Genomic DNA, 24,797 nt, shown 5'->3' on the forward strand with positions numbered 1-24,797 from the left:
TAATATATTTTTTTTTAGTGCTTAGATGCATCTAAATATTTCACAGACACTCTAAATGGTTCTCAGTACAACCATCTTGCAGAAAATAAATTAGAAAACATAACTAAAACATAAATTGTGGACAGTTTATGACTTCTAACCTTAAATGCTGGTTTTATCTGTCTTGTTGCCTCTTTTTTACTGCTCTCAATGACTGGATGCTCCATTTGCCTCCTTCTCCTATCTAGTGGTATTGAGCCTGCTATCATACCCAATAACTAATAGGTTCTGGTGAAAGCAGGGGTAGACTAGCCATTGACTCTGTAAATGAATATTGATATTTGCATATCAGAGTTACCCGAGTTTCAGGATGTCCTGGAGCATTTATAAATATGTAAGCTGCTACGTGCAGGAACCTGAGTGCTCAGGTTCTTCATTGATATTGAACCTTTACTTTTGAAATGTATTGAATGGCAAGGTTTGCTTTACCCTAATCCTCTAAACACAAGCCTAGAAAGCACATTTCAGCTGATTTCATTATTGATTGCCTTTAGTTCAATGACAGCACAGTGATTTTGTTGTTCAGAATCTTTTTTCTAAAACTACACATAGGGGGAGATTTAATAAAACTGGTGCACATATAATCTGGTGCAGCTGTGCATAGCAACCAATCAGCTTCCAACTTCAGCTTGCTTAATTATAGAAGTACAGCTCGTTTGGTTGTACTTCTCCTGTGGATCACAGAAGTGCAGTTCATTCTGCACTCCTGTGGCCCTTTTCCAACCAACAGTGGGTAAAGTAAGTATGATTTAAAAATAAAACATATTCTCATGCTTCTCTTTTAAGCTTTGACAATAAAACCTGGAAGCCGATTGGTTACTATTTACTGATTGGTTACTAAATCTCCCCCATACTGTCCCTTTGCAAAGTCTTCCCTTACAAGCAGCATTGTCTAGGTGTTTCCTTCAAAAAATATTCCATTGTCATAAGTTACTTCTTGTTTCTGTTGGTGGATCAATTTGATTGATGTTTCAGGAGAGCCGTATGCCAGGTATCACTGATTTTGTTTTCTGTAGAACAGTCATCAACTAGTATTTTCCGTTGTTATTAAATATGGACTTTATCCAAATCTCTGTTACAGCACAGGTGGCATGGGAAGTTGAACTTGCTTGAAAGTCTCTGCAGGGTAAAAAAAAATGGATTGACTAGAAGTGCATAGTTGCCAAATCTTGTGTAACAACACTTATAGGACAAGTCAACTTAAAGGATAAGTTCACCTTTGGTAACATATTACAGTTAGTGTATACCATGTAACATGTTATCAAAGAGCACCTGCTTGCACCCCCCTGTCACCTTTCTCCCTAAATGAGTAGCCCTTTTTGTCACCCTGCACAGAGGACCCCTGTGCCTGTGTGTGTTCACAGTGTGCATAGTGTAGGTGACCAGTGTGTGTAAGCAGAATCTCAATTCTCTTTCACCAGTTCTTTCACTGCTTCCTCCTTTGATGCTGCTCCAGTGCCAGAAAAGGACCTGACTTCAGCTCATAAACAGACACTATCCTGACCCCCTCACCACATAGCAACACAGGCTGAGCAATGTGCCAAATTGCCTTGGTGTGTGTGTGGGGGGAATATGCATATGAATGAGCAGTCACGTGATTTGTATATGAATGAGCTATGCACATTACATTACAGGGAAGGGCTGCTAGGCAGAGGTAGTTACAGGCAGTCACAGCAAGATTCATGCTGGGATCCCGGGACTGTATGCAAAAAAAAAAAAGTTTGAGTGCCCCAGCAAACCCCAGTGGGTAAAAAGTAGGTGACATTCAAAAACCAAGGTGGACAGGAACAGAGTCCGTAATTATGGTGGGGAGAGCCTAATGTTGGAGGATCTGTGACAAAAAAGAACTGAAGAACTGAATCAATCCACCAGGTTCCACCTACACTTCTATTGGAACATTACTTTTGTTGGAAGCATTAACTCTAGTGAAACACATAAAATTGCCCTGTGTACTACAGGACCTTTACATTACATCATGGAAGCTAGCAACAGGGTGTGCTTAGTTGGACTGTGGTGTATATAACTTAGACTATCCTTAGGAGCATCGACTATCTAATCCATAATTCTGCATGACTTTAGCAGTATTTGTTATTTATTTCTTCTTCCTTCAGTTTGATGATAACCCCTACACCTACTGTATAGCTTAGATCTATACCTATAGCTATTTACTTACATCATCTGTACATCTACATGCTCTTAGTATCTGAAATAAGCATATAGGTGCTGTAAGGTTTAGTTGGAGCCAGTATCTCTAGCTCCATGAGCCACAATCTGTTCAAAATTTACACAATTTTAATTATATACTTCCAGTATAAGGAGGCAAAAGAGCCCCCTGACCAAAGTCCCTCCTCCCCATACACAAATAATATAGAACAATATTAAAAAAGATTTTAAAAAATGTATATAAATAAATCATATCAAATATATAATAATAATAAACTACTTTTTTTGAATGAAATGTATCTTTGGAAGTAATATTTTGATGGCCAATATCTGTAAAAGTTTGACTGGTATATGTTATTGTTTTTAAAAATGAATTTTGGAACCTCAAGTGAACCACACATAGAGTGCTATGACTATGAGCGTTATCTCAGAACGACTTTGTGCCATGCATTTTAAAGATGTGCGACTGTCATTGGGAATGTAAACCATCACTGTGTATGAGGTGCCCCCCCCAAGGTCTAAATCTGGCCCTACATACCTCCTCAGTCAGACCCGGTCAGTGGCTACAGAATGAAAGACCCTGAACTATCAGGCAGCCTTGTACTCATTGGCTCTAGTGTTGCAATGACTTCCTGGGAAATACACCCTCCCTCACTCCCCAGCTATAGAGTGTGCCCTAATCCACACCTACTAGAGGTGTAGAGGGAGATCCTGGGCAATCTAGTAATGTGAGCTGGTGCATACACAGTAACACCTATTGAGAGTCATGCTTTAATTCTGGGACACAGCCTAGGGCACAATGGTCAAGGGCACAATGAACTCAAAAGGGGGACTGTCATGGTAAATCCAGTAAAGTTTAAGGTAAGTGATCCCCTTCCCTCGGTTTGCACTGGAGACAAATTTCTAGTACCAGTCAAGAACTATTTTGTATCCTTGTTCCATTGGTCTACACAAATGCATTACAAATATGTTCAAACTGTAGTTTAATATGAGTGACAGAGTAGTTTATGCTTAGCAGCCTATTTTTCATCTTTACATTACTACATTAGCCACAAAAATATATTTGATATATCATACTAACTGTACTATTTATTTGTTAAGACTTTGGATCCAGAAGAGAATATACACCTAAAGGACAAAGTATTAATTACCAAAAATGATGCAATAAAATATCAAGAGGCCCTTAAAAGTGAATTAGTTGACTGGATTGAAAAAGGATATTGTGCACAAGTAAGTTCTATAATCATTTTTTCATTGGAATTTGGATGATAAACAGACCCTAAAGGGTAGAACAATTTAACCACCTCTATACCTCTGCATTCTGAAAAACAGCAGTGAGGGACGCTGTTTTTGGAACCATTTATAAACAGTCCTGCAGAAAGTACACAATGGGGGCCAGTGTGTCTGTGAATGGCTGTGATGGAGTTGTTATTGAACAGTTTAGATCACAGGTGTACTGTACAGAACTAATAAGAATCGTTCTGAACCAGTTCCAGGCATAGCAAGTGTAAATGCTACCAGTATTCCCTTTCCTCCATTGTGAATGCGCTGACTGCTAGTAGATACAGCAGGAAGGAGGATTGTAGTGGATCAGAGGTAAAGGTGGCCACCAATGGTTGTAGGATTGTTGCATGTGGAGAAGGGGATTAACCTTTTCACTGCCACCAACATATCTCATGCCATGGCAGCAGCTGGGGTATTTACACCTAATCCCCGCTGATACAGCGTGGTGTATTTGTCAGGCTGACTGTCTGCTTTCTGGTGGAAGTTATTCAGGCGGCTGTAAAGAAAAAAGGGCTATAGTGCAATGCTTTCGAGCCACATAGGACCCCTTCATCAGGCATCTGATAAGATGCATAATACAGTGTACAAACATTTAAAGTGCTATCCATCAATCAAAAGCTGATCCTGATCTCTGATGTCCCAAGATGTCATAAAACCCTACCAAAATTGACCAAACATTTGACAGATGTGGATGATGCACAGTCCGTAGCTTTCATCATTGAACATACTGCCATGCACCTGCCTCAGCTTCCAAGAAGTGTTCATATCCTTTACTAGAGTTATGTATATGGTACAGCTGAATTTATGTTGACTTTATTTTTCGATATTTGGTCAATTCTGGTGGATTTTATAATGTCACATGATGTCAGAGGCTAGGGGTGGCTCTTTGCACAGGTTTTGATTGGTGTTTGTCACTTTAAAATGGTTGTAAACTTTAGACATTAAATATGAACAAAGCATATCCTTCAATAGTGTGTACTTGTCTCAGTCCGGAACACTGAGTGTCATTTCTGTCCACTGCCTCATTTCTCTGCTATCTGCACAAGTCACTTCTGATAAGTTTTCCTTACACCATAGATAAAACAGTGACAGGGAAGGGAGCTCCAAAACACAGCTTGTAATTGACAGCTTCAGTTCTGTTCCTAAGTGCTGTGTGAAGGAGGGTGTGTCCCTCCAGTAGGCTGTCAGAGCTCTAAAGTATAACTTCAGCCCCCCTCCTCCTGCTTTCTGGAAGCTCACACAAGAAGTATGTATTCTGGAATTTTAACAGATGTAGAGGAGAAAGGGCTAAAGATAAACAGGTACAACTGATAATTGTTTCCATCTTGTTAGGGGTGCACCAAAATTTCAGTGGCCAAAAAACACCCCTAGCGGCCGTTGGCCGATATAAAAATAAGCACTGATACAGGTGGTGAAAATAACCCCGCCCCCTCGCCTCCACCCGCCACTCGGTGGTTCTCAGCCTTACCTGAGAAACCATCGAATGATCCCGGCTCTGGGCATAGAGATAAGTGAAGGAAAGATGGCCTTCACTCATCTCTATGCCCTTGGAGGACCGGAGTGATGTCACTTCCGGTTCTGGCGCCTTGTAAACAAGGCAATTTTTTTTTAAAGCGCTAGATCAATGCTTTTTTTAATCTAATACTTTACATTGTAGAGGAGAGATGTGGGGTCTCATTGACCTCATATCTCTCCATAAAGGGGACCTGTCACTAATTATTTCTATCACACGGGTTGAATGCATTCCTTGTGATAGGAATAAAAGTGATGCATTTTTTTAAAGGGACAGTGTAAAAAAAAAAAAAAAAATTAAATAGATTATCAAATAAAAGTTTAAAGTCCCCCTGTCCCCCCATGCTCGCACATAGTGGTGAACGCATATGTAGGCCACGCCCACATATGTCAACAGTGTTCAAACCACACATGCAAGGTATCACCAAGAACGTCAGAGCAAGAGCAATAATTCTAGCACTAGACCTCCTCTGTAACTTTACACTGGTAACCTGTAGAACATTTTAAAGAGTCACTCATGGAAATTTTTAAGTACTGTGCTTTGACGCCATTCCACAAGCGTACGCAATTGTAAAGCATGACATGTTAGATATCTATTTACTCGCCGTAACATCATCTTTCATATTTTACAAAACAATTGAGGTATATATTGTGTTTTTTTTAATCATTAAAGTGTATTTTTTCCCAAAAATATATATTCATTTTTAAAAACCGTCCATTTCAGTTTCGGTACCAGAATTTTCATTTCGGTGCACCACTAATCTCTGTGTATCACCTAAGGCACATTCACTGGGTATATGTATATATTCACTGGGTATCACATTTCACTAGGTATATGTGAGGGTTTACAACCACTTTAAATGTTTGTACATTCTATTATGCACTTTAACACATGCCTGACAAAGGTGTCCTGCATGGCTCTGTTGGATAAACAACCACTTGGATAAATGTTTGGACAACATTTTCAAGGTGCTGTGCTGGTGATATGAACTTCTACTTCTATATACAGAACCTCTGCTTATTTCTAATAGGGGAGGTGCACAGCATGCTCAGGGCAAGGACTAAGTGTTGCAGACCAGGGAGACCCATGAAAACACAATGATGTGGGTAATGACGCTAACCTCCCCGCTTAATGAGGAGTAGAGGTTTAGAAACCTTGATTGGAGAAGCCAGGCACTCTCTAGCACAGGGGTGGGCAAACTTTTTGACTTGAGGGCCGCAATGGGTTCATATATTGGACCCGGGGGCCGGACCAAGAGTAGATGAATGATGTGTATGTGTCATCCATAGTAAGTATAGTAATATTCCCCCATAGTAAGCATAGTAATTAATCCCCCATATAGTAATTCATTCCCCATAGTAATTCATCCCCCATATAGTAATTCATCCCCCATATAGTAATTCATCCCCCATAGTAATTCATCCCCCATATAGTAATTCATCCCCCATAGTAATTCATCCCCCATAGTAATTCATCCCCCATATAGTAATTCATCCCCCATAGTAATTCATCCCCCATATAGTAATTCATCCCCCATAGTAATTCATCCCCCATATAGTAATTCATCCCCCATAGTAATTAATCCCCCATATAGTAATTCATCCCCCATAGTAATTCATCCCCCATAGTAATTCATCCCCCATATAGTAATTCATCCCCCATATAGTAATTCATCCCCCATATAGTAATTCATCCCCCATATAGTAATTCATCCCCCATAGTAATTCATCCCCCATATAGTAATTCATCCCCCATAGTAATTAATCCCCCATATAGTAATTCATACCCCATAGTAATTCATCCCCCCTATAGTAATTCATCCCCCCTATAGTAATTCATCCCCTCTATAGTAATTCATTCCCCATATTATTTCATCCCCCATAGTACTATTCCCCCCCAAGTAGTAAGCCAAGTCCCCCCTGTGTCAATTCACTTACCTTTGCTCCGCGTGTTCCTCTCGCCGTGTTCCCGCGCCGTTCCGGTCTTCAGGGCGGACTGTGAGAGGAGCCTAGCTCCCCTCACGTTCGTCACGCTGCCCCGCCTACACACATCCTGACAGCCAATGTGTCACGCTTCGCGGGCCGGATTAAAAGGTCCGCCGGGCCGTATACGGCCCGTGGGCCGTAGTTTGCCCATTGCTGCTCTAGCAGAACCTAAGGGAATTTCTCATGAAGAGGCAACCCAGGGCTGCCATGATAGTATAGTCCTGAACATAGGGGCAAAAATAACCAATGGTCATGTTATCAGGATTAGGTCCAGACACCTCAAGTATATAAGGAAGGGAAAGGTGCCCAAGAAAGGTGTGAAAGCAACTGCAGGGAGAAATGAGGGCATCAGTGCTTAGTCCTTTGAATCAATGATTTTAGGGAACTTTTATGAGAAAAAGGGTCCACAAGGTACCCTGCATGTCAAAGAACAGAGTTTGTGTTGGGAACTCCTGATCTAGGGGGGTGTAGTGAGTTCAGTACTGCAAACATACAATAAAATATACTTTAACTCACTGGTTTAGACTTTTTAATGAAGTAATTCCCATGTATAAAATAACATATGAGACTTGAGGTTGCCCCCAAAAAATATAGAAAAACTTTGGTCCCCCTGGCTGGAAATGCAACCTGCACTGCCAGTCAATCTCTCATTGGAAATAACATTTGTACAAGTGTTAGTGTTAGTTATCAAAAAGTAAATACCTTGTATGATAACATGAATTTCTGCCTGTGTTATACTGTACATACTTTGTTAAAACTGGTATTTATTCAAGATGTCACAAAGTACCTATACTGTTGTTAAACCTTGAGGATGAATAGACAGTTTGTTGTATACAATGTATGCTTAGTTGGTGCTTTTTTGTGTAGTAATACTTAATTGTATAGATCTTTGTTGATTTTTATTTGCTTAAACATGCAGTACAAACCCTTTCCTGCTTTTTTTTTCACTCATGCAATTTAATTAAAAAAATATACAATGAAGTGTTAATATACAGGGAATAAAAGCCCCTCACATTCCTTATACAATAAATAAATATATATATATATATACACATACATAGAATGAGCACCTGTCTCATAAGAGGTACAGTGCTAGGTCTATAGGAGACCGGGCTGAACCCCAGTGCTCAATCATCAATCATAAAAACTTAACTTCAAATAGATAAAGCTGCCAACAGTCAAAATTTGTGATATCAGATTGCACAAATAAACATGCAATAAGTGTAGCACTATACCCTTACAATAAACTCTGAAACTATAAATATAAATTGATAATATAAATTTTAAAATAAATATTGTTTTTTAAAATAGAAACCATTTAGTTGTCCAAAAGAAGTCAATATACTATATATGTCAATCCACAAATACAATCAAGCTCCTGTGGATTAAGGTACCTATAAAAGTGTAAAGTGCAAATTGTAATAAGCAAACGTGGACTGTGATCAAATGAAGAAACTTCAAACAATAGGATATAAATATAATATCTGTTTGAAATCTCCACCTTCATGTGTGTTCCTCCACACACCTCCTAATGTGCACTCCAATATCTCCACTCTCATGAAATAAAGCTTTTAAAACCTCTTACCAACATATATTGACCATCAAATGATAAATAGTCGAAAGCACTTTTTATAAGCTGTACAAGCAAAAGGGAATATAGAAGGTGCAAACCATAGTTAAGTACATACAAAACAGATTTTATTAAAAAATATAGGATGCACTCACATAATAGGACTGGGTAATTGCTCAGCGAACTCACATCAGTGTTGTGCATAATGATGTTATGTTGTTGCCACAACCGTGTTTTGTCAGGAAATGATGTAGTCAGGGGAACGGTTAGATAGACCAGCTAGATAGCCATTTTCCTGATGATGTAATTTCCTGACAAAACACCTAGGGAATGGCAACAAGGTGACATCAAAGCGAAGGCAGTAGTAGAGATTTATTATCTAACTCTCCAAATTTAGAATGAAGGAAAGGCCCAGGACATCTTTTCACAATGTAAAATGTAAATGTGACATATATGTATTTTCCCCCTTTAGAAGGGATGAGAACCTTCATTCAGAGGAAGGTTTTTTGAGAAGGTCCAGTGGACCTAAAGGTAGATGGTCTGCCATGAGGAGTAGGACATACAGTGAAAGGTTAAGGCCTAAATGGTTGAACTGATGTCATCTGCACAGTAGGGGTGTGACGATAGTATGTGGCACAGAACACACGCGGAGAGCTGTGGGGCACACAAGGCTTTTGTTGAAAGATTTTGAGGGCACAAGGTAAGAATAGCAAGGTTTTGGCAAACAATGGGTTAAGTCCAGGGCACACAGCAGAAGGTAGACTCTGGCATGCAATGGTTAAGTCCGGGACACACAGCAGAAGGCAGGCCCTGGCAGGCAATGGTTAAGTCCAGGGGGCACACAGCAGAAGGCAGGCTCTGGCAGGAAATGGTTAAGACCAGGGGGCACACAGCAGAAGGCAGGCTCTGGCAGGCAATGGTTAAGTCCAGGGGGCACACAGCAGAAGGCAGACTGGAAGGCAATGGGTTACGTCCGGGCACAAAGTAGAAGGCAGACTGGCAGGCAATGGGTTAAGTCCAGACACACAGCAGAAGGCAGGCTCTGGCAGGCAATGGTTAAGTCCAGGGGCACACAGCAGAAGGCAGACTGGCAGGCAATGGTTAATCCGGGTGGGCTGTAGGGTCTGGCCACAGCACAGGACCTCTCACAGCACCCTGGGTTGTGAGCAGGGGAAGATACCCATGCCTGGGTCCTGCTCCAGTCTATTATCTCCAAAGGCTCCCAGGTTGCCAGGCAACGGCTGCCCTGGTGTTGGGTTGCCGTGGCAACAGGCCCCACCCCCTCACTCCGGCCACGCACAGGGAGCGCGGCCTTTGTCTCCAGTGAGTGCAGAGCGCAGGAACATTGGGGCCGTGCCCACCGAGACAAGGGGAAGGAAGAGCGCTTGGCGACATCCAGGTGGCCTACATGTGGGGAATCCACATGCGGCACAGTGGACGGCAGACTCCTCAGCACTCGGCCAAGCAGAGGTGTGGGGACTCCCAGCAGGAGGCAGCTCCCTGGCATCAGGACACCACTTTATGTGGGCTACATGTGGGTGCAGGGGCATTCAATGGGGAAGGGGGGTGCAGGGATCTGAAGGAGAGGGGGGAGAGGGAGAAGGGGAGGGAAGACCCAGCGAAGAATGATTCTGGATAGAAGGGTAGTAACCCCTTCCTTTAGTAGCCACCTCAATGTATAAAATAAGGGAGGTTTGAAAGAGGAACTTGTCTTTGAAGGAGTTGCACAGAAGGCACCTTTTTATGAGGGTGTTTTGTCAGTCATGTTTTAAGCCATAAAATTCTGTGCATATGCACAGAAATTAAAGTATATATATGAACCCTTACCTTGTAAAACAACCCATTCAGTTTAGATACAGTATGCAAGGAAAACATTCGTGTATATATAAAAAAATTATTAAAAAACAAACAAACATTTTTTTTCAACAGTAGTCAAATGACCTCTGTTCTCACCTGCATAAGGGGCTTAGAGTGCACGGGGTGGAGACTGCAGGGCACATGTCAGCATGAGGCAGAAAACAGGAGACTGATCTTCCCAGTGAATGGCTCTGCAGGAGGGCGGGTTAGCAAAAGTCTGATCCCTGGAGTACAGACAGGCAGGTAAGAAGCAAAATGACCACATTGGGATGAATCTGCTTCCATGCCTAACGTTATTATTTAAAGCTGTCAATTTACGCAGAGCTTTACATATACAGTGGAGGAAATAAATATAAATATAAGCCTTTCCCAATTATTGATAAAGCAGAATGGGCCCTATATAATTAGTGGCTCAACTCAGAGAGGTTGTTTCCTCCTCCTGACCATTTTGATGCCTTGTGATGGAAGGGGTGTTTAAGAAAAGGTGGACTTTTCCCATTGTGGACCCAGCTATATGTTGCACTGAATAATTAATCTACTGTACTGTTGGATGGCATTCCCTCCTTTAAGGATCTAGTTGATAGATGTTTGTTTTTTAAGTCTTCCTTTGCTCTGGCAGGACCTGCCATGCAACTGGCTGCTGTTATCATAGCAGTTGGCCAGACCATGGCTAATTGGGCTGGATAAATCTTGAATTAACTTTCTCCAGTTATACAGTACATGATCATAATCTTGCTGCAAGATAACAAATCTTACCTATGGCACTACTCTTTTGCATAGACTCCATGGAAAATGATTTGCTAAATCTCCAGAATGTCCTTAAAGTGTATGTTACCCCAACATTTCATATTTCTCATGTGTTTGTTAAAAGGTATCCTGTTCTCTTGCATTTATTGCTTCCTTTGTGTGAAATACCTGATGATCCTACCAGTCCCCCTGCTTTCCCATTTTAAACTGATCATTAAAGAAATGCTGATAGGTTAATTGGATCCTGTCTAAATTGATCCTAGTATATGTATGTATGAATGTGAGGTTAGAGACCTTAGATTGTACACTCCTTGAGGGTTAGGGATTGATGTGAATATATATATATATATATATATATATATATATATATATATATATACATATACATATATACACACACACACACACACATACATACAGTGAAGAAAATAAGTATTTGATCCCCTGCTGATTTTGAATGTTTGCCCACTCACAAAGAAATGATGAGTCTAAAAATCGAATGGTAGGTGTATTGTAACACTGAGAGACGGAATAGCAACAAAAAATTCAAAAGAATGTGTGCAAACCTGGTGGCCAACTACAGGAAAGTCTGACCTCTGTGATTGCCAATAAGGGATTTGCCACCAAGTACTAAGTCATGTTTTGTGAAGGGGATCAAATACTTATTTCCCTCATGAACATGCAAATCAGTGCATAATTTGTTAGACATGCATTTCTTTTGATTTTTTTGTTGCTATTCTGTCTCTGTGTTACAATACACCTACCATTTGATTTTTAGACTGATCATTTCTTTGTGAGTGGGCAAACATTCAAAATCAGCAGGGGATCAAATACTTATTTTCCTCACTGTATGTATGTGTATATATATATATATATATATATATATATAGATATTCACATCAATCCCTAACCCTCAAGGAGTGTACAATCTAAGGTCTCTAACCTCACATTCGTACATACATATACTAGGATCAATTTAGACAGGATCCAATTAACCTATCAGCATTTCTTTAATGATCAGTTTAAAATGGGAAAGCAGGGGGACTGGTAGGATCATCAGGTATTTCACACAAAGGAAGCAATAAATGCAAGAGAACAGGATACTTTTTAACAAACACATATGGGAAATATGAAATGTTGGGGTAACATACACTTTAAGGACATTCTGGAGATTTAGCAAATCATTTTCCATGGAGTCTATGCAAAAGAGTAGTGCCATAGGTAAGATTTGTTATCTTGTAGCAAGATTATGATCATGTACTGTATAACTGGAGAAAGTTAATTCAAGATTTATCCAGCCCAATTAGCCATGGTCTGGCCAACTGCTATGATAACAGCAGCCAGTTGCATGGCAGATCCTGCCAGAGCAAAGGAGGACTTAAAAAACAAACATCTATCAACTAGATCCTTAAAGGAGGGAATGCCATCCAACAGTACAGTAGATTAATTATTCAGTGCAACATATAGCTGGGTCCACAGTGGGAAAAGTCCACCTTTTCTTAAACACCCCTTCCATCACAAGGCATCAAAATGGTCAGGAGGAGGAAACAACCTCTCTGAGTTGAGCCACTAATTATATAGGGCCCATTCTGCTTTATCAATAATTGGGAAAGGCTTTCTAGGAATAGGCCACTGTTTAGTGCTCAGAAGAACATGTAGGGGATGAGTAGCACTGGGTCTATCTATCCAGAGATTATAATGCACTGACTTAACCAGTTAGTCCACAGCTGCCAGCACATGGTGAGATGTTAACAAGGCAATTTCATTAAATTCTGGCTGTGAAAAGTAATTCACAGCTTCCTATAAAAGTGCGAGGTCCGAGTACAGTTTGCTAGATGTACATCAAGGGTAACCGATCAGGAAACTGCAAGTAAGCCGTAAAGTAATTAGCAGTCAGATCTTGATAGACCATTGAGGAAAGTAAGGAAATCTGTTGAAAAATAGAAAATGTTGTCTCCAATAGGTGACGTGGTCCATCACCTAAAGAGAATGGATAAAAATGGAGCCTCACGGAGTGGGTGGGCTTATATGGGTACACTGGGGGGCAGTTCCCAGCAATTCTTTTGCATGTGTTCAATCACCTGAAGGTAGTGGCATGGTCTAAGTCCTGTATTGTATGATTAAGATAAACATTTTTAAAGCCCAAAACCCCTACATATATGCAAATACATGCATTTCATGATTGCCTACATATAAAAATGACAATTGCAACACACAAATTAGGTACTGCTACTCACATCAAAGTGAGATCAATAACTCTAAGGCCATCAATCATGGTTAACTCTCAACTGATGACTTGTAAGGACTTTAAAATTTTGGACTATATTGGGTAGCGAAGTTTGGCGCTGTTTAGCAAACATATGTAATTTTAAGGCTTGATATGTTTGGTATCTATTTACCCAATGCAACCTCCTCTTGTATATTTTTGCCAAAAAATATAGGTAATATACTGTTTTTGTGTTCACTAAAATTAACTTTACTGTGGTTTTTAGAAAAAATATACGTTTTAAAAAGAGTCGCGTAAATATCATGTGACTTAAAAAATCTAAACTACCACCATTTTATTCTTCCATATCCCTACTTTCAGAAAATTATATAATGCTTGGGGGATTTAGTTAAACTTTAAGTCTACTTAACACGTACCAAAAAATGCAAAAACGGCTTTAGCAGCAAAAAAGGGTAGCCTCCCTGGCGGTATTCCCGAGTGTAGCTTGTGGTAAAGTTTCAGTACCACAAGCGGTAAGCCCGAGCTACACTCGGGAATACTATGTGGTGCTGCTCCACGATCTCTCGATCCTTTACCTTGTCCTGCGCTCCCGCAATGTCTCTCCTGCAGTGTCCCCGGCAATGTAATGTGGCGGATGCCGGCATCTGTCACCTGGGTTCCGTCCCCTGCGAGCGTCGCGTCGTACGGGGGACGAAACGGCGGGAAATTTGAAAATGACAAAAAGTGACATTCACTAAAATCACTAAAATCACATAGTAAAACATTACTATATCAAGCCATTTCACATACATTTTATCCCTGATGCTTTGTCCTGTGCCCTGCCTGCATTTTTACTGTTCTTTCTGCCTGGAAACTGAGAAACGTCCATGGCGTCCCTTTAGGTCAAAAGTGGTTTTAGACCTGCTAGAGAACAGCGATAGTAAATCAGAACCACTTGCAGAATTGAGTGATAATGGGGAAATTCGTCATCAGACACTGAAAACGATTTTGCGACTTTGCTCAGTGATGTGCGAACTTGGCGCTATATTTAAAATTTCAGTGTTTTTGGTTTGATTAAATTATTGAATTACATTTATTATTATTATATTATTATTTTTATGATTATTTATTAAATTATAATTTATGATTTCGTGTTTCAAGTTTTATCCTACCCGGAATGTTTACTAGACTCTTGTTTGGACAGATTTCAGTGAGTTATTCCTAAGAATTACAGGCCTACAATATAAGGTGACATATTTTCATGCAAAATAATGGTACTGCTTTCAGCATTTAAGCATTATAATCTGCACATGAACTCCTTTAGCCAGGCTGAATGAGAGAAACCAGCCTGGTTGCATCTGATTGGATGAACAACCTGCATCTGATTGGATTGGTTGATCTGTTTGGCTCATAAATTTCCACCCACCAACTTTGGTTTTCAGATAAAAAAAATGTTGGGTGGTAGGAAACCAACAGGGGCACCCATGGCTTGAATTTCTTTTGGCTCATCAGGAAAGGGCTGAAACGTGTGCCATGTAAGGACAGCATTACTTGTGTTTATGGAAAGTAGCATTGCTTACATTTCTTCCATTGTTTTTTCCTTTTTTTTCACATTGGCCACTTTCAGCTTCAGCTGAGCTGAAATATCACACTAAAACATTAATGACAATTTTTTCAAAGGTTTCAGAGATATTGGAGATCCTTAAACCAAATGAACCAACTAATGATCTGGACAGTATGAAATATTTTCCTCAGCTTATTGAAAAACTAAACTCAATAAACAAACTACCTGCTCTGATTTTCGCGTGAGTAAATATTCTATTGAGTTATTTTTCCTGTGAACATTTTAGAAAGATAATTTGCTTTAGTCACTGTTTGGCGCACCTCTACACTAGTAGAATGAGAGAGAAATGGTAAAGGTTAGGTTTCAATTACACTGCATTATTTTGTGTGTACAACACCTCAAAATACAGAATGATTATGTTATATGAAAAAAATAGCTTTGCTGAGAGCAGCATTTCAGCCTGGAAGCTATTTTCATAGCGGTAGTGGTTTTCGTTTTTCATTTTTTGTCACATGTGAGCAAGTTCTAAGGACTACATATCCCATGGTACCTTGCTACCTGTATGCTGTGATTCCTGTACTGACTCTGCCTTCTGAAACTCCTTCTCTCAGCAGCTCTGTAGTTCAGAAGGCAGGTTGTATGAAATGTATGACACAGCAGTGCTTGCCTACAAGACATAGTGAATATGAAACACATTATTCAAGAAAGTAAATATGTAGAGATCTTCACAAAGGATCTTCATAGCATAAATTTACAAACTTTACAAGCTTGTTCAGATTAATAGGTGTAGGCTGGAAAAAATTGAAATGCAATGTAAACATGAATATATCATTTTACATTTTGACCATAGACACTCATTAAATACATCAAGCACATGCATAAGGCTCCATGCACATGAGTGTTTTTTGTTAGCTCAAAAACCACCGGAAAAAATGCTGGATAACAAAAACTGGCAATAGCTTTTTTTAGTAGCGTTTTAGTAGCATGTAGCAGTGTATAACAGTGTTTAGGAGCGTTAATGTTTTATTAGCGTTTTTACAGTACAGCTAGAAAAAAGTTGTTAGGAGCATTTTAGTAGCATTTAGCAGCCTTTTGCATTTTTTTCTGCTGGAAAAACACTCCAAAAAACTCTACAAAAAATTTATTTTTTCTGCTCCTAGATGCTGAAGTACATATAAGCTGCTAAATACCTTTTCTCATCAGTAGTATTTAGCAGTCTTGTGACTTCTATCAGTGTCCAGCAGAGCACTGGTTAAAGCTTGTAGGAGGAGTTTCATTCTGCTCCGACTGTCCTATGAGGCTGTATAACCCAACAGTGCTGATTGGCCCTGTGCTGATCACATTCACCCTCCCAAAGAAAAAAAAACTCTCTAGCCATGCACACTAAACTGAGTATGTGCAGAGTGACCCCTAGAGCTCTGTAGTATCAGCAGATGGATTGCGGATAGTAGAAGGGGAAGATCAGAGAAGACAGGATTAAACAGCCTTTTTACACAATGCTGAGGATTAACCCCTTAGGTTCCACAGCGAGTATAACAAGCATGCTTTACTGCAAACTTAGGCTGATTTTCTTTTTGGGTTTAGGAATACTTTAAAAAAAAAAACAGTAGAGTGCATGGAACCTAATAAATAACCAAAACATTATTATATTTCTATATAATTCAATTACTGTTAAAGCCATATAAAAAAGATGTGTCCATTGTCCTAAAGCCTTCTTTGTGACCAATAACATTTATACTTTCCAGTTTGTCCATAACTGCGTTTTTTCTTCAATAATCTCATAATCTGGGGATCCCTATTGTATCTTTAAGATTTAACAGTACTGAATATATGGCATACTACATTATTCCATTATTCTATTTATGGGGTACTTTTTATCAGCTTAATAGGGTTGGTTTACTAAAGGCAAATACACTGTGCACTTTGCATGTGGAGTTGAACTCCCTTTTTCCCTGAATTTAGTGAATATGGCAAAGCTCTGCTGATTTCCATCAACCAATCGTGTGCAAGAAAATGTACTCTTTTATTCCTTGTACCTGATTGCGTATTCTTTACAAAGTGAAGTTTCAACACATTAACAAAGCTTCGAGCTGCACTTACAGTTGCACTTTGCAAATGTAGTTGCACACTGCACTTGCAACTTGCAAAACAGTCTGTTTGCCTTTTAGCAAATCCAAGGTAATGTGTCCAATCATACCATATTTAGGGGTTGATTTACTAAAACAAGAGAGTGAAAAATATGGTGCAGCTGTGCATCAGCTTGTTCAGTTAAGCTTTGACAATAAAACCTGGAAACTGATTGGTTTCTATGCAGAGCTGCACCACATTTTGCACTCTCCAGTTTTAGTAAATCAGTCCCTTAATATGTTATATTTTATAGTTTTATATGAAATGTAGTAAAGACTAGATTATATACTACACAATTATTTCATATTTTTGATATAATCAAGTAGTACAGGCGCAGAAAAATCTCTAAACCTTTTTTTTAGTAACTAATGTACATAAGATAGCTGTTATGGCTTTTACTGGTCCTTTAAAGTGGAACAAAACTCTCATTTTTAATCCTCATGCTTCTAGCATTAGTAGATCGATAATATATTTGCTTGTTTTAAACTACCGTATTTTTCGCTCCATAGGACACACTTTTGTCCCCCCAAAAAAGGGGGGAAGATGTCAGTGCGTCTTATGGAGCGAATGTAAAGCGGCCGGTCCGGTATTTCTGCCGCCACCATGTCAGAATATCGGGCCGGCCGCTCAGCTCTTCTCTCCTGCAGGACATTACCAGTTCCTCGCTCCAGCGCTGCAGTCTTCCCGCGCCGTCTTCTGTGACAGCCGGGTGCCCACTGCGCATGCGCGAGAAGCGCCGCGCTTTGTGAATGGTCCAGTGTCTTCTGGGTCACATGACAGGTCCCAGACAGCTCCGGGCCATTCACAAAGCGCAGCGCTTCTCGCGCATGCGCACCCTGCTGTCACAGAAGCCGCCACGGGAAGAAGAAGGAAGGACAACTCCGCGGAAGTGGGAGCGGGTACCTGTCAAATTCAGGTAACCGCTCACCCTCCCTCCCCAAAGGTCCGCAGTCTCTGGTAATCTCCTTTACTGTCTGCAGTCTCTGGTCATCCCCTGCACTGTCTGCAGTCTCTGGTCTTCTGTACTATGTCCACAGTCTCTGGTCATTCCCTGTACTATGTCCACAGTCTCTGGTCATTCCCTGTACTATGTCCACAGTCTCTGGTCATTCCCTGTACTATGTCCACAGTCTCTGGTCATTCCCTGTACTATGTCCACAGTCTCTGGTCATTCCCTGTACTATGTCCACAGTCTCTGGTCATTCCCTGTACTATGTCCACAGTCTCTGGTCATTCCCTGTACTATGTCCACAGTCTCTGGTCATTCCCTGTACTATGTCCACAGTCTCCGGTCATCTCCTGTACTATGTCCGCAGTCTCTGGTCATCTCCTGTACTATGTCCGCAGTCTCTGGTCATCTCCTGTCCTATGTCTGCAGTCTCTGGTCATCCCCTGTACTGTGTCCGCAGTCTCTGGTCATCTCCTGTACTATGTCCGCAGTCTCTGGTCATCCCCTGTACTGTGTCTGCAGTCTCTGGTCATCCCCTGTACTGTGTCTGCAGTCTCTGGTCATCCCCTGCACTGTGTCTGCAGTCCATTGGTTCAGAATATTTGTTTTCTTGTTTTTCTCCTCTAAAACGTAGGCGTGTCTTATGGTCAGGTGCATCTTATGGAGCGAAAAATACGGTATTTATTTTTTTATCTCTCTTCAGTTGCTTTCTATTTTCTGGCCTAGGCCTAAATGATGACATACATCCCAGGAGTCTTAACAGACAATTTGTTTTTCATTTGGTAAAGGACAGGAGCGTCATTTGCAGCTAAGCACACCCCCTTGCCTGCAAGGGCAGATAGATTCTAGGAAGTAAACTCTACATGAATTATCTGCCCTTATTCAAAATGACTGTTGCTTGAAATGCTAGGGGGGTATTTTTCTAAGTAATTTCTCAACAAAGTAAAGCATGAAAACATGGATGGATGGGTGAGTGAGTTTTCTCTAAATATTCTTTAGTACTGTCCATGATACTTTTTTTATTTGCACTAACATTCAATTTTCAGGACAAGCTTTCGGGGTATGTCCCCTTCTTCAAGGTCAAGCAGTACTACTTCACAAAGTTTTAGCAGAATGTTAAAAGAAACAATCTCTGTGGGAAAAAAAAAACTGAAAAAAACACACACAAACAAATGTAAAGAGCAATAGTTATAAAACTAGGATTATACTAGAGATATTACAGAGAAAAAACACAAATACTGGGGGGGGGGGGGGGGGGGTTTGAGACTACAGTCACAGGGGGGTCGTAAAACTGTTTGGATAATGAGCGAGGAATCCCATGTCTAAATTAAGGCCGTTATCTTGTGTATCAAATAGAAATATAATTATTCGTTCACAAGCTTTCCTTTCCTGGATAGTTTTGAAATTCCCTTTAAGAACTAAAATAATGAGGTCTTCCATAGTATGGTCTGGTTGTGCGAAATGGTGTCCCACAGGTGTGCAGAAGTCATCTTCTTTATGTTCCTTGATGGTATGGTATGTGCAAATTCATCCTTGTTTGCAGCTTCTGTCCTGTCCAACGTAAGATCCTTTGCTACATTTTTCTTACTGGATAAGGTACACAACATTACTAGAGGTGCAGCTGTATGATTCAGTGATATGGAAGATCCCTTTTAAGTGTGTGACACTTTTTGATGGATTAATTTGGGTGCACAGTTTGCAGCGTATTTTATTGCAGGGTTTGCTTCCATTATTTGTGACATCATAATCACAAGGAAGTTTCCTACTGATTAGTTTATGTCTGAGATTGGGGGGTTGTCTGAAAGCCAGTATTGGGGGTTGCAGAAATATTTATTTCAGAGTTCCATCCTCTGTTATCATACGTTGTAAATCCTTGATTATTTTTCTTATCCCTTCTAGTGCTGGGTTGTATGTGGATACTAGAGGTACATGGTTTGTTTGTTTGTTTTTTCTTTGTATTGGAGTAGATTTTCTCTTCGGGTTCTCAAGGCTGTGTTTATGCTGGTGTTGATAGTTTTGTCCTTGTAACCTTTCTTATGAAAGGAGTCTGCTAGTGTCCTGAGTTGTTTACCTCTGTCTTTCGGGTCTGAACATATTCGGTGGTATCTGATGGCCTATCTGTGTATGATGGCACGTTTCGTGTGTTGGGGGTGGAAGCTGGAACTTTGGAAGTAGTTGCATCTGTCAGTGGGTTTCCTGTATATTGCAGTGTGAAGCTTGTCATCGCTGATGTATACTGTAGTGTCTAGGAAGTTGACGTGTGTTTGAGCAATCCATTTTTAGTTTGATTGATGGGCGCAAAGTGTTGATCAATGAGTAAAATTGTTTTAGATTTTCTTCACCTTCGGCCCATATGATGAAAATATCATCAATATAGCGATTGTATCTGTATGGTATTTGTTGTATTCTGTTCAGTAATTTTTCCTCCAGGTCAGCCATACATAATTTGCATATTGGGGTGCCATTTTACCTCCCATAGCAATACCCATACATTGAAGATAGATTTCAGTAATGAAAGCAAAGTAGTTGTGTGTAAGTAAGTTTTACAACCCCCTCTGTGACTCATCCACAGCCCCCCTCTCCCAGTATTTACTTTTGCTCTGTCTTACCTCTAGTCTAATCCTAGTTTTATAACCATTGCTGTGTACATTTGTTTGTGTGTGGTTTTTATCCGTTTTCTTTTTTTTTTCCCCTCACAGATTTTCTTTTAACATTCTGCTAAGTCTTTGTGAAGTAGTACTGCTTGGACCTTGAAGAAGGTGACATACCCCAAAAGCTTATCCTGAAAATTATATGTTAGTGCAAATGAAAAAGGTATCATGGACAGCACTTCTGTTACAAGTGCACTAATACAGCTACAATCACCTCTGAATATTAAAAATAAATGAAAAAGCTTTTTCAGTTTGTGGTGCTCAAATACAGTTAAGTTCCGCTTAAAGTTGGGGCAGCTTTTAGGAATTGTCTGCACCCTGATACCTTTAACCCTACACTGTATCTGAACCAATTTCAAACATTTTATAAATTGTTAATACAATATTCTCTTCCTAAAATGCTGTTTGGTTTTAGGTTCACTGTACCTATGGTGGAAAGATTGGCAACACAGTTGTATTGCCATTTAAGAAAAAAACTGAAAATGAAACAAACTCCTCAGGTTGAAAAGGAAATTAGGAAGCTAGAAGAAAAAGCAGACAAACTAGAAAAAAGTATACAGTAAGTGCTGTTACAAAGCATTACAAAGTATCCCAGTATCATGGTGTATTATTCTCTGTATGAACTTATCTTATTTGCTCACTTTTACTCTGTTAAGTGTTTTAAATCTGTTTACGAATTGCAAAAACAAAATAATAATGTTAAAAAAAAAGCATTCTTACCTTTAAAATCTTTTTAAGCACAAGGCAACAGTAAAAGCAAGCATGAATTGTACCCTCTGGGGGAGGGGGGGGGGGTTATCACTAGGGAAGCCCCTCAAAAGTCTGCACCCAGTTTTGGTCATTGCCACTGCCGTTCATGTGAGGAGACTGTGGTCAAGTGTCAGAGTCAGGAGGATGACACAACATTTTGTATAATTTTACAATATTGTTAGGCATATTGCTATACTGTTTCTTTGTAAATCATTATATATTTAGCTACTACATATATTACCATAGATTTTATAAATCTATATATTTTAAGATCATTCTATAAAAAGCTTGGTTGGGAAAAAATAATAATTTTCTTTTTTGAACCCAGGTCAAGTTGCGATGACTTCTTTGACTCAGAATGTCCAAATGAGTAAGTAAATCTTTGACTGCAAATAAATGGTATTCTTAAGAGTACAAAACTTTGCAGTACATTTGAAATGCATTTAATTCTGCAAGTTCACCCAAAACCATATTTTGGTCACGTAGTAGCTTCACTCAAAATTGATGTCAAAGAGTTTTTGGAGATATACAGTACACAGTGTAGTTGAATTATCAATGAGCTTCATATTAACAACTTCTGCTTGAGTTTCAGTATACAAGAAATCCAGGGGTCTTGAATTAGTCAAAAGCCTAAGGTAGCTATAAAGGGGGCACAGTAAATGCAGTGACTTGTGAGTTGAGCAAACTGAGGTAAACTGAGCTATTTTTCTGAGGTACTGTAGTAACGTTACATCGCATTAATAGTTCACTAATTGATTTTACTTGTTACTTTGTGCAGGTTAAAAATCAGCGGTCTCCGATCGCTCAGTTCTCAGAGTAGAGCCAGCAGGGGACTGCTCTGAGCACAGTGCAGTGATTCTCAGTCACCACTCTGTGCTCTGCCCCTCCAGCTCTCACTGGAGCACCAGACTGTGGATAGGACAGGAGCAGCTGGCCCAGGCTTTCAGCAGAATGCAGATATTATTGTCGGGATCCTTGCAGAGCCTAGACCGGCTCTGTGACAACAGTTAATAGGCTACATCTGAGCTACAGGAGAACTAAGTGCACTCCTATGACCCACGGAAGAGCTTTGGCCATACTTCTCCTTTAAACTGCTCTCCATGATTAAGCCCCTTTAGCCTCATGGTTAAAAGTTGCTAAAAAGACCAATCATCTAACACCCACAGCAACCAGCTTTATGTTTTCTAGGACTGGTTAGAAAATGAAAGAACATACAATGTTCCAAAACTCTTAGTTTTCTTACCTTGGAATACATAAAAAAATCTTCAAACCATTAAGAATGACTGAGTGAAAGAATGCTTTAGGATGTTATACAATTATCTTACTGTATTGCATTTTCTTTTCATGTAACTGTTTGTTTTATTAATAGTAGTCACAGGATCAAACCCAGTAGTATATTACTGAGCTTTTACTAAGCAAGAATGATTCTTTAGAACAAACGGTGTGATGTCTTCATGAAACCTTTATCAAAAATAGAAAAATCTGTTCTTTGTAGACTCACTTAGTCATATGAAACTGAATCCGGGAAGAGACCTGCTCAGCCTTCACTGCACAGAAGAAATACCTGTAGTATATTCTGTTAGAGAACATACAGCCACTGTCCCTATCAGGTATTACCATTCACTGGTTTCAAGTGTGAACCCTCTTCATTAAAGCTTCTCAATCCTCTGCCCCTAGTAACCCCTACAGCTGTGACCTTCTGGTTCTGGAGGGGTTAATAACAGTGGCTGTGCCTGGGCAGACACTCATAACAAGTGCCGACTATGATCATTCTTTTTCCCCTGTGCTTCATTCATACCACTTGTACTAAAGGTTCCCACAATGCAAAGCTTTCCATAATTGGAGAAAGTGGACATTTCAATCATCTGCCTGTCCTCCAGTCACGGAACAATTTGATGCCACATTCATCTCTGACTTTTACTGAATTACTGGAACCAATCCCCTGTATGGCTCTCTCTGCTGCATATGAAAACTAGCAGGAGGGAGAGGAGAAGAATCCAACTTTCAGATGTTGCAGAGAGAGCCATAGAGGAGATCAGTTCCAGTAATTGCCCCCACACCATGCTGATCACCCTCCCTGCCCGCATCCGATTCATCCAGCTGCCTGGGCCCCCCAACTGGACTGGGCCAAGTACATGTGGACTGGTGGTACCCCCTTATCCACGGCCCTGGTCAGGGCAGGCATAAATCAGAGTAATCCATTATCAAAGCGAGGGTCAGGGAAAGCGGCAGTCAGAGAGTAATCCATTATCAAGTAATCAGTCAGTAGCAGGTGAATTCCACAGATGACAGGACAAGGCTTACAGGAATAAGCAACGCCCAGAATCCTGGGTGTTCTGTCTCTCCAATCTAAGTATTGAAAGTGTGATCTCTGTAACTTACAGTTGTGATGAGATAGTGATAACTTCAACTTCAGTTGGATACCACAGTCAGTGACTCAGTCGATAAGACATCTTGTAGATCTTGTGAAGTTTATTCCATAAACTGAGAGAATTTTACAACAATGAACATTCGATAGGTCAAAATATCATAGTGTTTCCTGCTTCATGCCATGAGGCTTGCTGGAATGCCTTACTGGGAAAAATACAGCATTAACTAAACCAAAGGAAAGGGAGGAGCAGAGACAAGATATAGAAAACACTTAAAGGCATATGACAGTCAATATGACAGTCATGTGAAACATGACACTGGGCTTAAGATGTTCAATGAGAGTGCTATAGTACTACAGACAATTAGAGGGAAGATGAGGAGCAGGTAGCGCTGTCAGGAGAACCAGATTAAGTACATACAGTATATCTCATGCTCCTAAAATGCAGTTTTTCTGTAGATCGAAGCAGAAAGCCTGTGGAGTAGAAAACAACGTGCGTTAAAGGCCCCCTCTGATAATACAAAAACAGTAGAATCTGGACATTTTCGACTACAATATCTCCTTTAACTGGCTTCTTGTCTGGATCTCTGACCAAAACTTTGCCACCTGCTTCCATTTATTTCTGATCCTCCCATAGCACATCAATAGGGAGAAGAGCAAATACACTATTTCCCAATGGAAAATTCCTATTTATCATGAAAGGTTTGATGTTACAGAGCCCCACTTTACATTCTAGCTGAGAAGTGTCAGTTAACCTACCATAATCCCCACCACTGTCCTTAAGCTTATCTGCCAACCCAAATATAACTTTTTTTTTTTTTACGTGAAAATTCAGTTAACAAATAGCCACAACATTTGGCCAGTAGAGCAATACAAAATTGAAAGCATACAGTTTGTCAGTATAGTTTGAGAATCAGGTATCAGTGTTCGGTCGAAGGATGGACATATAGAAACAAAAAGATGGATGGCATTTGGTCTAACAACTAGAAGATGATGGAGAGACTATTAAAGCGTAAAATATATT

At 40.1% G+C, this 24,797-nt stretch overlaps 1 protein-coding gene across 1 annotated transcript in view; it reads left to right on the forward strand.

Annotated features, from left to right (window-relative positions):
* Nucleotides 1-24,797, forward strand: part of LOC149440450 (putative ATP-dependent RNA helicase DDX60) — a gene marked incomplete at its 3' end in the record, with an annotated part of 218,315 nt that overhangs the window by 119,733 nt on the left and 73,785 nt on the right. Inside the window, 4 exon segments of the mRNA XM_089658599.1 lie at nt 3,304-3,432; nt 15,045-15,169; nt 21,071-21,214; nt 21,734-21,775. Of these exon segments, the coding sequence (XP_089514725.1) occupies nt 3,304-3,432; nt 15,045-15,169; nt 21,071-21,214; nt 21,734-21,775 (440 nt within the window).

The sequence above is a fragment of the Staurois parvus genome, unplaced genomic scaffold, assembly GCF_062004578.1.
Source record: "Staurois parvus isolate SC_StPar_1 unplaced genomic scaffold, SC_StPar_1.0 ptg001083l, whole genome shotgun sequence".
Lineage (NCBI taxonomy): Eukaryota > Metazoa > Chordata > Amphibia > Anura > Ranidae > Staurois > Staurois parvus.